The sequence below is a fragment of the Coregonus clupeaformis genome, unplaced genomic scaffold (genome assembly GCF_020615455.1).
Source record: "Coregonus clupeaformis isolate EN_2021a unplaced genomic scaffold, ASM2061545v1 scaf0127, whole genome shotgun sequence".
Classification (NCBI taxonomy): domain Eukaryota; kingdom Metazoa; phylum Chordata; class Actinopteri; order Salmoniformes; family Salmonidae; genus Coregonus; species Coregonus clupeaformis.
The window spans coordinates 204,912-219,009 of NW_025533582.1; the positions used below are offsets into that span (position 1 = coordinate 204,912).

The window sequence follows — 14,098 nt, forward strand, 5'->3', positions numbered from 1 at the left end:
GTAAGGAGTAGACCAAGGCGCAGCGTGATGAACAAACATACTTTAATTAGTTAAAGCATCAAAATACAAAACAAAACACGACTCGTGACGTCCACGGTATCAATGACCGAACACGGAACAAAAACCCACAACCACAAAGGGAAAACATACAGTTAAATATGGCTCCCAATCAGAGACAACCAGCCAACAGCTGACACTCGTTGCCTCTGATTGGGAGTCACTCAGGCAAACATAGAATACAACAAACTAGAATGAACACCAACACAGAAATACACACATAGAAATGAACACACCCTGGCTCAACATAATGAGTCCCAGAGCCAGGGTGTGACATTCACTCACTGCTGAAGGTGTTTATAATTGTAATGTTACTACTTGGGGTGGGCCACTCAACAGGGCTACTATGATGCGGGTTGTCTTTTGGGAATGTCCCCGAAGCAGTGTCGTGCACCGGGAGATTCCCACAGAGTATAGGGGCAATTCCCAAAACTTTTCCCAACTCCATCTGCAGTGGAAGAAGCCAGGAACACTTCACTTCTATCCTGTGTTTTATTGCTTCAACTGTTTCATAGCGAACATAGATTAACCAAAACACCTGCAGAACCCTACATCTAAATCATTAATTAAAATAAAACAGGAAATCACAATGGATTCCAGAGGCAACACAGTAGAAACTAAGACCCAATATTTACTGTTATTTTAGTGTTATGACAGTGGAATAATGGTCAAAAGTGAATAGCAAAAATATGTATAACAGACATTATATGCACCTCGAAATGGAATGCGTCACCGTTTCACTTTACTCTCAACAGGGCAATAATTTGGCCTCAGAAGACGATTGAAATCAACTGTAAAAAATGTTATAACCAGAAAGACGCAAAGACACGTGAAATATATAATTTAATATGACCATACATTTCTCAAGATCAGTACAAAGTAATATTCTGTTTAGTGATGCATTCATAATAGCTCTCTATTTCCAAGAGACAAACAGACACAGACAGGACAAAGATGAAACAAAACAACTATTACAAAAAACATACAAGAAGAGTACAGTACAGGCAGACATTTATGTATGTGTGCATTTTGCATGTGGACATCTGACACAAGATTGAGAGAGGGTGGAAGAGAAAGATAGAGAGAGGGAGGAATGCATTGATAGAGAGACGGAGGAAAGGCAGCTCATAGAGAGTGAAAAGAGACAGAGATGATGCTTGACTAGATTAGTCGCCTGTGAGTGAGTGTGTGTGTGTGTGTGTGTGTGTGTGTGTGTGTGTCTTCCATGTGAGGGATAAACAGCTGGTAAACTGGACTGGCACTCTGCTGAACATTCCAAACTGAACCTCCAGTCCACACGCCATCCATGCCTGGAGGTAAGGAATGAGTGCCAGACCAGAAACACAACCAGAAAAACATACTTATGTAATGGCATGTGCATCCAAAATGGCACCCTATTCGCTATGTAGTGCACTACTTTTGACCAGGACCCAAAAGTAGTGCACTATGTAGGGAATATGGTGCCATTTGGGACACAACCACAGCTCGACACTTAATAGTTTTCCCATCACCATCGGAAACGACTGCACTGCACCGCCATTGCCTCAGGGATTAGCTAGCTAGCTGAATGATTTTCCTTTGTTTTATTATTTCAATTTAATGTCAGTTTGAACAACCTTGTTGTTAGTCTGTGTGTGTGAGCAGCTGCCAACGGGATGACAAAAAAGTGGGATAGGAACACATTTTAAATAATCTCTGTATGTACACATAAATATGATATGATAACCTCAGGAGATGGGAAATATACTTGTTTATGTCAGTAATAAAGCTTTTGACCATGCAACAATGTTCATCATTACCTTTTAAACACAAATATGTACACAGCTCAGACCAACCGGCGACAAAAACAGATGGCAAATATGTACAAAAATATATAACAAAAATAACAATATTTCTTTTCCTGCAAGAACATATTTCTAGCTTATATAATTTACAACTTAAATTGTACCATTAGTCCAGCACGTTTAAGATGTGTACAGGTAGCTTGAGGAGGAGGAAACAAAGCAACACAACATATAGTCTGAGACTGTTAATATCTATAGATCCATACTACAAGGTAACGGAGAGCATTTAAATATGCCTGTATGGAAATATATATAAACTGTAAAAAATTATATACTCCAAATACATTTATATATACATATATATGTTAAATACTGATCATTCTGAATCCCTGGATTGCTGAAAACTTGCTTATATGTATTTAGGTAGCGGACTCTCATAGCCCTCGCTGTAGCCCTTTCCACACAGTAACTGTTTCTATGAAACATGGGAACTGCTGTTCTCAGGCAGTATGTACCATACATAAGTCTCCCATATTGGGCTTTTGCCTCTTTAAACCCGCTGTCTAGATCATGTGGGAGGTTGGGCAGGAGGTGGTGAAAGAAAACCAGACAGCAATGGTTTTCATCAACGTCATCATATTCACTGATTACTTTTTCAAATACATTAAACCATTTTTCTATATATTTTTTTACTTTAGATTAGCTACTCTGCGTGTTCTAGCAAGTAGAGAGAAACACTTATCACCCATATGTTCTCATTTATATGTGTATCTCCATCGTATTCGAGCAGGTATGTCTGTGACTGTGTATATGATAGGGTCTGTGGGTCTAACCCAGGCTCCATCTGCCCATCCGACAGGGCCCAGCAGCGTTGCCCTCATGCCCCAGGAGGAGTGCTCAGTGGGCTAACCGCTAGCTGGTGGCTCTCCTCCCTTGTTCTCCTCCCAGTCCATAGCCAGCCATACTGCATGTACCATATACTGTACCTAAACGTCAGCTACTATACAATAAAGCCTGCCTCATAAGTGCATTGTTGTACATCATAATGTTTCGTACCTCAATAGAAAAGCTGTCCCCTGCCTTAAAGTCCCACCTTCACACAATTAAGGCACTGTTTAAATCCCTGGGGGTCAATGGGTTATTCTAATAAGAAGAGAAGCAATCAACAACAACAACAACAACAACAACAACAACAACAACAACAACAACAACAACAAACACAACCGGACAAGAACAACAGAAACAAGTCAACAAAAACAAAACATTAAGGAAACATCACAGAATGTATTGTGGGTAGGTGCAAAATGAAGTGTCCAGCCAATCACACACCAGAGTTCTAAACACCAGAGTTCTGCAGGAACGCATGATACTGTTGGTGCACATGTCATTGTGTCGTCATGGATTCACCACGGCAACCATGGGGCCCAATCCCTGAACCCCAACAACTCAAGTCTTGAGCTCCTAGAATTAGTTAAGCCTTCCCCCCCCATTGGGGGCTGTGTGTTTGAGTTAGCAGCCTGTTGGGCTGTGTGTGTGTTGAGTCAGTAGCCGACGTTGAGCTTGTTCTTGTTTAGTTCTCTCTCCAGGTTGCCTATAAGCGTGTCGATGCTCTCCTGCAGGTCTCGCAGGTTGACCCTGTTGCTGAGCACGGGGCTGATGTCCTGGATCTTTATGTAGGCCTGGTACGTGTGCTCTTCGGGGAGGTGGAGGGGCAGGATGCTCTCATCATCATCATCATTATCATCATCAAACACCCTGTCGTCTGACGGCTGACCGCCACTGGAGCCATTGCTCTCCTCCACTCTTTTCTCTGCATCGCTCTCCTCCTCCGCTTCTCTCTCCTCTTTCTCCACTTCTACAGGTCCTTCCATCACCTCCTCGAGTAGCGGGGGCTCCTGTTCGGTTGTGGCTGGCTCTGCCTGTCCCTCCTCCTGTCCCCTGTCCAGTAACCATTCCTGTCTCTGCTCCTCTCCTCCTTCCTGTCCCCTGTCCTCTACCCCCTCCTGTCCCTCTTCAGTGACCTCCATATCCTCAGAAGGAACATCATCATAGTCATTCTCCTCCCTGGACAGAGGAGGCGGGAAGTAGCTCTCTCCGCAGCGGCTCCAGTCCCCGGCGTAACGGTTGCTAGGGCTGTCCAGTCGGCCCGGCCTGGGCCGCAGCACCCCGGCCATCTCTGCATCGCTTAAGTTCAGCACATGGGGGCGCTCCTTCCTCCGACGCAGGGGGGGAGCGGCCGGCTGGTCGGCTGGGCCGGGGGGCTCCGGGATGGGGGACGAGGTCTTGCCATGTGGGTCCACCACTGGAAGGAGAGATAGAAAGACAGGGAGAGAGAAAGAAAGAGTTAAAGCGTAAACAGGAAGCTATTCAGTCAGTGTCATAGTCCTAGCTGTGTTAACTCCTGGTGTATGGCACATGCTCTTCAAGCATTGTTGGTGTAAACCAATTATTCAAATCCAATATTCTTATTTAAAATTACACAAGGTCCTCCTGGAGTTAAAGTCAGGATCTAAAGGTGGTATTTCCGACATCAACCCATGCCATGCTGCATTGACATGCTAAATCCACTCCAACACACTGTACTACTTCACTTCTACACCCAACACACGTTTTAACCTAGTCTTCAAATGCCTGTGAACTAAAGTTTACAAATCACGTCTAACCTAACACACATCCCTGCTTTTGGGTGAAGAAGGAGGAGGAGGGAAATCACATGATATGAGCATGTCTGATCTAAGGAAAATAACAGAACACGGAGCATTCCAACACGGCAACCACCACTTCCCAGTTACCTGTCCTCCTGTCGGTCTCTCTGTCTACCTACTACACTGTGTCCCCGACAGTACATCTTTAGATACCTCCTACAGTCAGTGGCGGAATAAAACAAAAACAAAAAAACATTTCAGAGGTAAAACTGACAATGTCCACACACTGCAACAAGAGCAACCTGTCAGTCAGACAGTTTACATGAAAGTATCTTGACATTTGACTTTACTTTTACAGCTCCTTTATGCTGAAGGAGGTAGAAAGTAAAGTACACAAACCCAACAGTAGGACAGTAGAGCCAACAGCTGGTTTTGATATCATACTGTATGAATAATGTTTTTAATCATTGTAAACCCTTTGAGAAACTGTTGATGGACAAATAATGCTTGTGCTATGCAGTACATGTACAGTAGGAACATTCTTATTTTCAGGGCTCAAGGAGGCACCTCCCATTGATCCAAGGATAAGGAAATAACCCTGAACTACCCTCCACCCCATCCTGCCAGGCTGCCACACACCTTCCTGGAGACTTCCAAATCCAGGGCTGTTTCCACTGTACTGTCCCTGACCAGTTAAAAATATCCAGAGCCTCAGACACCCTTCTCCTCTCCTCCCTCTCCTACTCCTTCCCCTATACTCCACCACTCTGCCATAGCGTGATCTCTCCCTGACCACAAAATAAACACCACAGCATGCACCAAGGCCAATGAGTCACACGCACACTTTTGCCTCCTTATGAAATACACCAAATACCAAGGCCCAGCAGTCACATACAGTAACACACATATACATATCAGCCCCCCCCCCCCACACACACACACACACACACACACAGTGGCGACCCGTCATTCAGGGCAGGTGGGGCAGAGCTCCTTTTAAGCTAAAACAATTGGGTTGCCTGTTTTGCATTATATTTTGACATTAATAAGTGTCACATATCAGTTTGCAAACAATGTAATAAAAAAAATTAAGTTAATAAAGCTGCATACAAACTTGGTCTCTTTTTTACTTTCTTGAGTAAGGCAGTTCCAAAATGCAGGTGTTTCAGCCTAGCTCAGTGCTTTCGGTGGTGGTGGGGCAGCCAGCGGAAAATACGGAGCGTAGGGGTTGGTAATGTTATCTAGTTGCGCCGTGATTGGGTAATGTTCTCTAGTTGCGCTGTGATTGGCTCATGGGGACACTACGTCACCACCAAATCAAAGGGTAGAGCTCAAGCCCTTTGGGTGCAGCCATTGAGTTACATTAGGGTGCCCATCCAAGAAGGCTCAAGGTCATTGGCCACAGATAAAATAACGTCAAATCACATTATATCTACAGTAGTTTTGATTGGACTGATCATGTCAACATCATACTTTCAAAATCTTAGCTAGCAATCTAGCAGTCATCATCATGAATCAAGTTGGCAATCTACTGGCAAATGCTTTTTAATCCTTGTCATATGAAGATAAATTATAGATAAAACGTATCAGTGCTCATCGGCCATTGGACATAAACATTACACAACAAGTTGGAAATCGCAAATTCAACAATGAGTGGTTTGGAAGGAATTAGTGGCTAACTGCAAGCAATTGTAGTTGTATTTATTATGGATCCCCATTAGCTGCTGCCAAGGCAGCAGCTACTCTTCCATTCTTCCTGGGGCCCAGCAAAATTAAGGCAGTTCATACAATTTTAAAAACATTACAATACATTCACAGATTTCACAACACAGTGTGTGCCCTCAGGCCCCTACTCCACCACTACCACATATCTACAGTACAAAATCCATGTGTATGCGTGTGTATAGTAAGTATGTTATCGTGTGTGTGTATGCATGTGGCTGTGTCTATGTTTGTGTTGCTTCACAGTCCCCGCTGTTCCATAAGGTGTTTTTTATCTGTTTTTTAAATCAAATTTTACTACTTGCATCAGTTACTTGATGTGGAATAGAGTTCCATGTAGTCATGGCTCTATGTAGTACTGTGCGCCTCCCATAGTCTGTTCTGGACTTCGGGACTGTGAAGAGACCTCTCGTGGCATATCTTGTGGGTTATGCATGGGTGTCCGAGCTGTGTGCCAGTATTTCAAACAGACAGCTCAAAACATTCAACATGTCAATACCTCTCATAAATACAAGTAGTGATGAAGTCAATCTCTCCTACACTTTGAGCCAGGAGAGATTGACATGCATATTATTAATATTAGCTGTCTGTGTACATCCAAGTGCCAGCCGTGCTGCCCTGATCTGAGCCAATTGCAATTTTCCTAAGTCCTTTTTTTGTGTCACCTGACCACACGACTGAACAGTAGTCCAGGTGTGACAAAACTAGGGCCTGTAGGACCTGCCTTGTTGATAGTGCTGTTAAGAAGGTAGAGCAGCACTTTATTATGGACATACTTCTCCCCATCTTAGCTACTGTTGTATCAATATGTTTTGACCATGACAGTTTACAATCCAGGATTACTACAAGCAGTTTAGTCACCTCAACTTGCTCAATTTCCCCATTATTTATTACAAGATTTAGTTGAGGTTTAGGGTTTAGTGAATGATTTGTCCCAAATACAATGCTTTTAGTATATTTAGGACTAACTTATTCCTTGCCACCCACTCTGAAACTAACTGCAACTCTTTGTTAAGTATTGCAGTCATTTCAGTCGCTGTAGTAGCTGACATGTATAGTGTTGAGTCATCCGCATACATAGACACTCTGGCTTTACTCAAAGCCAGTGGCATGTCATTAGTAAAAATTGAAAAACGTAATGGGCCTAGACAGCTGCCCTGGGGAATTCCTGATTCTACCTGGATTATGTTGGAGAGGCTTCCATTAAAGAACACCCTCTGTGTTCCGTTAGACAGGTAACTCTGTATCCACAATATAGCAGGTGGAGTAAAGCCATAACACATACATTTTTCCAGCAGCAGACTATGATCGATAATGTCAAAAGAAGTCTAACAAAACAGCCCCCACAATCTTTTTTATCATCAATTTCTCTCAGCCAATCATCAGTCATTTGTGTAAGTGCTGTGCTTGTTGAATGTCTTTCTCTATAAGCATGCTGAAAGTTTGTTGTCAATTTGTTTACTGTAAAATAGCATTATATCTGGTCAAACACCATTTTTTGCAATAGTTTACTAAGGGTTGATAGCAGACTAATTGGTCGGCTATTTGAGCAAGTAAAGGGGGCTTTACTATTCTTAGGTAGCGGAATGACTTTTGCTTCCCTCCAAGCCTGGGGGCACACACATTCATGTAGGCTTGAATTGAAAATATGGCAAATAGGAGTGGCAATATCGTCCGCTATTATCCTCAGACATTTTCCATCCAAGTTGTCAGACCCCGGTGGCTTGTCATTGTTGATAGACAGCAATCATTTGTTCACTTCTTCCACACTCACTTTACAGAATTCAAAATTACAACGCTTGTCTTTCATAATTTGGTCAGATATACTTGGATGTGTAGTGTCAGCAATTGTTGCTGGCATGTCATGCCTAAACTTGCTAATCTTGCCAATGAAAAAATCATTAAAGTAGTTGGCAATATCAGTTGGTTTTGTGATGAATGAGCCATCTGATTCAATGAATGATGGAGCTGTTTGCTTTTCTCCCAAAATTTCATTTAAGGTGCTCCAAAGCTTTTTACTATCATTCTTTATGTCATTTATCTTTGTTTCATAGTGTAGTTTCTTCTTCTTTTTATTCAGTTTAGTCACATGATTTCTCAATTTGCAATACGTTTGCCAATCGGTTGTGCAGCCAGACTTATTTGCCATTCCTTTCGCCTCATCCCTCTCAACTATACAATTTTTCAATTCCTCATCAATCCACGGGGATTTAACAGTTTTTACAGTCATTTTCTTAATGGGTGAATGCTTATTAGTAACTGGAATAACCAATTTCATAAATGTGTCAAGTGCAGTGTCTGTTTGCTCCTCATTACACAACACGGACCAACATATATTCTTTACATCAACAACATAGGAATCACAACAAAACTTATTGTATGTCCTCTTATACACAATATTAGGCCCAGCCTTTGGAACTTTGGTTTTCCTAGATATTGTTACTATATTGTGATCACTACATCCAATGGATTTAGATACTGCTTTCAAACAAATATCTGCAGCATTAGTAAAGATATGATCAATACATGTTGATGATTTAATTACTGTACTCTTTGTAACTACCCTGGTTGGTTGACTGATAACCTGAACCAGGTTGCAGGCACTGGTTACAGTTTGAAGCTTTCTCTTGAGTGGGCAGCCTGATGAAAGCCAGTCAATATTTAAATCACCCAGAAAGTATACAGTGAGGGAAAAAAGTATTTGATCCCCTGCAGATTTTGTACGTTTGCCCACTGACAAAGAAATAACCAGTCTATCATTTTAATGGTAGGTTTATTTGAACAGTGAGAGACAGAATAACAACAAAAAAATCCAGAAGAACGCATGTCAAAACTGTTATAAATTGATTTGCATTTTAAAGAGGGAAATAAGTATTTGACCCCCTCTCAATCAGAAAGATTTCTGGCTCCCAGGTGTCTTTTATACAAGTAACAAACTGAGATTAGGAGCACACTCTTAAAGGGAGTGCTCCTAATCTCAGTTTGTTACCTGTATAAAAGACACCTGTCCACAGAAGCAATCAATCAATCAGATTCCAAACTCTCCACCATGGCCAAGACCAAAGAGCTCTCCAAGGATGTCAGGGACAAGATTGTAGACCTACACAAGGCTGGAATGGGCTACAAGACCATCGCCAAGCAGCTTGGTGAGAAGGTGACAACAGTTGGTGCGATTATTCGCAAATGGAAGAAACACAAAATAACTGTCAATCTCCCTCGGCCTGGGGCTCCATGCAAGATCTCACCTTGTGGAGTTGCAATGATCATGAGAACGGTGAGGAATCAGCCCAGAACTACATGGGAGGATCTTGTCAATGATCTCAAGGCAGCTCGGACCATAGTCACCAAGAAAACAATTGGTAACACACTACGCCGTGATGGACTGAAATCCTGCAGCGCCCGCAAGGTCCCCCTGCTCAAGAAAGCACATATACATGCCTGTCTGAAGTTTGCCAATGAACATCTGAATGATTCAGAGGAGAACTGGGTGAAAGTGTTGTGGTCAGATGAGACCAAAATGGAGCTCTTTGGCATCAACTCAACTCGCCGTGTTTGGAGGTGGAGGAATGCTGCATATGACCCCAAGAACACCATCCCCAACGTCAAACATGGAGGTGGAAACATTATGCTTTGGGGGTGTTTTTCTGCTAAGGGGCCAGGACAACTTCACCGCATCAAAGGGACGATGTACGGGGCCATGTACCGTCAAATCTTGGGTGAGAATCTCCTTCTCTCAGCCAGGGCATTGAAAATGGGTCGTGGATGGGTATTCCAGCATGACAATGACCCAAAACACACGGCCAAGGCAACAAAGGAGTGGCTCAAGAAGAGGCACATTAAGGTCCTGGAGTGGCCTAGCCAGTCTCCAGACCTTAATCCCATAGAAAATCTGTGGAGGGAGCTGAAGGTTCGAGTTGCCAAACGTCAGCCTCGAAACCTTAATGACTTGGAGAAGATCTGCAAAGAGGAGTGGGACAAAATCCCTCCTGAGATGTGTGCAAACCTGGTGTCCAACTACAAGAAACGTCTGACCTCTGTGATTGCCAACAAGGGTTTTGCCACCAAGTACTAAGTCATGTTTTGCAGAGGGGTCAAATACTTATTTCCCTCAATAAAATTCTAATCAATTTATAACACTTTTGACATGTGTTTTTCTGGATTTTTTTGTTGTTATTCTGTCTCTCACTGTTCAAATAAACCTACCATTAAAATGATAGACTGATCATTTCTTTGTCAGTGGGCAAACGTAAAAAATCAGCAGGGGATCAAATACTTTTTTCCCTCACTGTACCTCTCTATTGATATCACATGCATTATCAAGCATTTCACACATGTGATCCAGATACTGACTGTTAGCACTTGGTGGTCTATAGCAGCTTCCCACCAGAATGGGCTTTAGGTGAGGCAGATGAACCTGTAGCCATATTACTTCAACAGTATTTAACATGAGATCCTCTCTAATCTTCACAGGAATGTGGTTCTGAATATAACAGCAAAACCTCCACCATTGGCATTTCTATATTTTCTGTAAATGTTATAACCTTGTATTGCTACCACTGTATCATCAAAGGTATTATCTAAGTGAGTTTCAGCAGCAGTAGATGTGCTCATGTTCTTTATGTTAATGCAGGGTGAGCTGCACACAGTGGACTTCTTCCTAAGGCACACCGGCTCAGTGCTAACAGTATAAATCTGGTTCTTAGGCACATGATTACTTCATGCTATAGCTGTAGGATCAGCAGAGGCAATCAGGGCAGTTATAGGGACATAAATTAGGTTACTTATATTGTGTCTACCGACGCCCCTGGTGTAATGTACATTTGCTGAAGCATTATGACAACTCTGCGTCACAATGGTAGGGATTAGCTGAGCTGGGCTTGGGTCATTGATAAGTCATTGTCTCAACGCAGCCTTATAATGCTGTGAAAGGATCCAGGAACCCAAATGATTTGGGTGGATCCCATCCTCCTTATAAAACGTGTTTTGTTTCCAAATGGTATCGAAATTGTCAACAACAGTTACACCCATTGAGCTGCAATAATCACGTGCCAGTTGTGAAGCGCAAGTATCCTGCTAAAGCGTTCAATGTCACGATTCAGAGAGGGCATAGGGCCAGATATTATGGGTTTTTTGTTAGTGTCTAGCAGAGAGTCAATCAGCTCTTTAAAATCCAGTTTCAACTGTTCAGAGCTGCCCTTCATAATGTCATTAAAACCCACATGGACTACGATAGAATGGATTTCCATGTCATGACGTAGTACATTCGGGAGCAGCTTAGTAATGTCATTTACTTGAGCTCCAGGATAGGACATTGTTTTTGCACCAGGAACGGTCACATTTCTTACCATGGAGCTGCCCAAAATCAAAGCAATCACTAGCCTGCTATTCAGTGGAGTGAGTGTGTGGTTCCAAGTCTGGGTTTAAGGGTCTCTTTTCCAAGCTTAAAAGGATAGACATTCAACATTGGCCATGCTGTCAATCCAGCATGACTTCTTTCACGCTCAAAACAACTGGAAACTGAGAACTGGGAAATCTGACTTCAGTGAGTTCAAGACAACTGGGAACTCTGAAAAAAACTAGCTCTGACTCGGAATCGCAAGTCGGGTACTCGTGCCTCTTTCTAGAGCGCCGACCTGAAGATCACTGACGTCATCATGATTCGACCTTGTTTGTTTCAGAGTTCCCAGTTGTCTTGAAAGCACCATAAATCCAGAGAATGCCAGACTTTGATGACAAAGTTTGATGACAAAATTTGCCCAAGAAGGACCGCCGTGCCACCTTCCTGTTCAATTGAGCACAACAAGGTGAGTCCAAAACAGTATTTTATATGGCTGCATAAATGATGTAATATGCCAGGGAGAACAAGTATTTGATACACTGCCGATTTTGCAGGTTTTCCTACTTATAAAGCATGTAGAGGTCTGTAATTTTTTATCATAGGTACACTTCAACTGTGAGAGACGGAATCTAAAACAAAAATCCAGAAAATCACATTGTATGATTTTTAAGTAATTAATTTGCATTTTATTGCATGACATAAGTATTTGATACATCAGAAAAGCAGAACCTAATATTTGGTACAGAAACCTTTGTTTGCAATTACAGCGATCATACGTTGCCTGTAGGTCTTGACCAGGTTTGCACACACTGCAGCAGGGATTTTGGCCCACTCCTCCATACAAACCTTCTACAGATCCTTCAGGTTTCGGTGCAGTCGCTGGGCAATACGGACTTTCAGCTCCCTCCAAAGATTTTATATTGGGTTCAGGTCTGGAGACTGGCTAGGCCAATCCAGGACCTTGAGATGCTTCTTACGGAGCCACTCTTTAGTTGCCCTGGCTGTGTGTTTCGGGTCGTTGTCATGCTGGAAGACCCAGCCACGGCCCATCTTCAATGCTCTTACTGAGGGAAGGAGGTTGTTGGCCAAGATCTCGCGATACATGGCCCCATCCATCCTCCCCTCAATACGGTGCAGTCGTCCTGTCCCCTTTGCAGAAAAGCATCCCAGAAGAATGATGTTTCCACCTCCATGCTTCACTGTTGGGATGGTGTTCTTGGGGTTGTACTCATCCTTCTTCTACCTCCAAACACGGCGAGTGGAGATTAGACCAAAAAGCTTTATTTTTGTCTCATCAGACCACATGACCTTCTCCCATTCCTCCTCTGGATCATCCAGATGGTCATTGGCAAACTTCAGACGGGCCTGGACATGCGCTGGCTTGAGCAGGGGGACCTTGCATGCACTGCAGGATTTTAATCCATGACGGCGTAGTGTGTTACTAATGGTTTTCTTTGAGACTGTGGTCCCAGCTCTCTTCAGGTCATTGACCAGATCCTGCCGTGTAGTTCTGGGCTGATCCCTCACCTTCCTCATGATCATTAATGCCCCACGAGGTGAGTTCTTGCATGGAGCCCCAGACCGAGGGTGATTGACCGTCATCTTGAACTTCTTCCATTTTCTAATAATTGCGCCAACAGTTGTTGCCTTCTCACCAAGCTGCTTGCCTATTGTCCTGTAGCCCATCCCAGCCTTGTGCAGGTCTACAATTGTATCCCTGATGTCCTTACACAGCTCTCTGGTCTTGGCTATTGTGGAGAGGTTGGAGTCTGTTTGATTGAGTGTGTGGACAGGTGTCTTTTATACTGGTAACGAGTTCAAACAGGTGCAGTTAATACAGGTAATGAGTGGAGAACAGGAGGGCTTCTTAAAGAAAAACTAACAGGTCTGTGAGAGCCGGAATTCTTACTGGTTGGTAGGTGATCAAATACTTATGTCATGCAATAAAATGCAAATTAATTACTTAAAAATCATACAATTTGATTTCCTGGATTTTTGTTTTAGATTCCGTCTCTCACAGTTGAAGTGTACCTATGATAAAAAATTATGCTTTGTAAGTAGGAAAACCTGCAAAATCGGCAGTGTATCAAATACTTGTTCTCCCCACTGTATGTATACCGTAGCTAAGAAAGTCATACTAAGTGTATGTTGTGTAGTAAGCTGTTAGTAGCCCATATGCCTCACCCTAATAATTTGGTCCCTTTTCCCCCTCTTAATTTCAACTACTGTTCTGACTTGGTGGTGCACATGTAGCCTATAGGCTGTTTTAGAGAAATGTAATAATCAAATATTGTAAGAGCTTTCATTGTCTGCTTATCTGCCCTGTTTATTTATCCTATGGTTTTGACTTGGTGTACAGGGAGAACACTGTAAGAACGGCCCATGTTCTGAATTCTGTCACTGTACATTTCAAAAGTTCTGAACAAATAGTTATATTGACTACGTCCATCCTAGCTCGCTCATTAATATCTTAATCGAAATTACGGATTGCCTCTTATCTGCTTGTCGTCCCCTTATGCCATAGTTTGTACATGTCAATTGTCAATGGAAAC

At 42.8% G+C, this 14,098-nt stretch overlaps 1 protein-coding gene across 1 annotated transcript in view; it reads right to left on the reverse strand.

Moving 5' to 3' along the window:
• Positions 1 to 887: 887 nt before the first annotated feature.
• LOC121540463 (rho GTPase-activating protein SYDE2) overlaps positions 888 to 14,098 on the reverse strand; it is a 100,320-nt gene continuing 87,109 nt past the window's right edge. The window contains 1 exon segment of the mRNA XM_041849341.2: positions 888 to 4,143. Coding sequence (XP_041705275.2) covers positions 3,383 to 4,143 — 761 coding nt within the window. The 3' untranslated portion in view covers positions 888 to 3,382.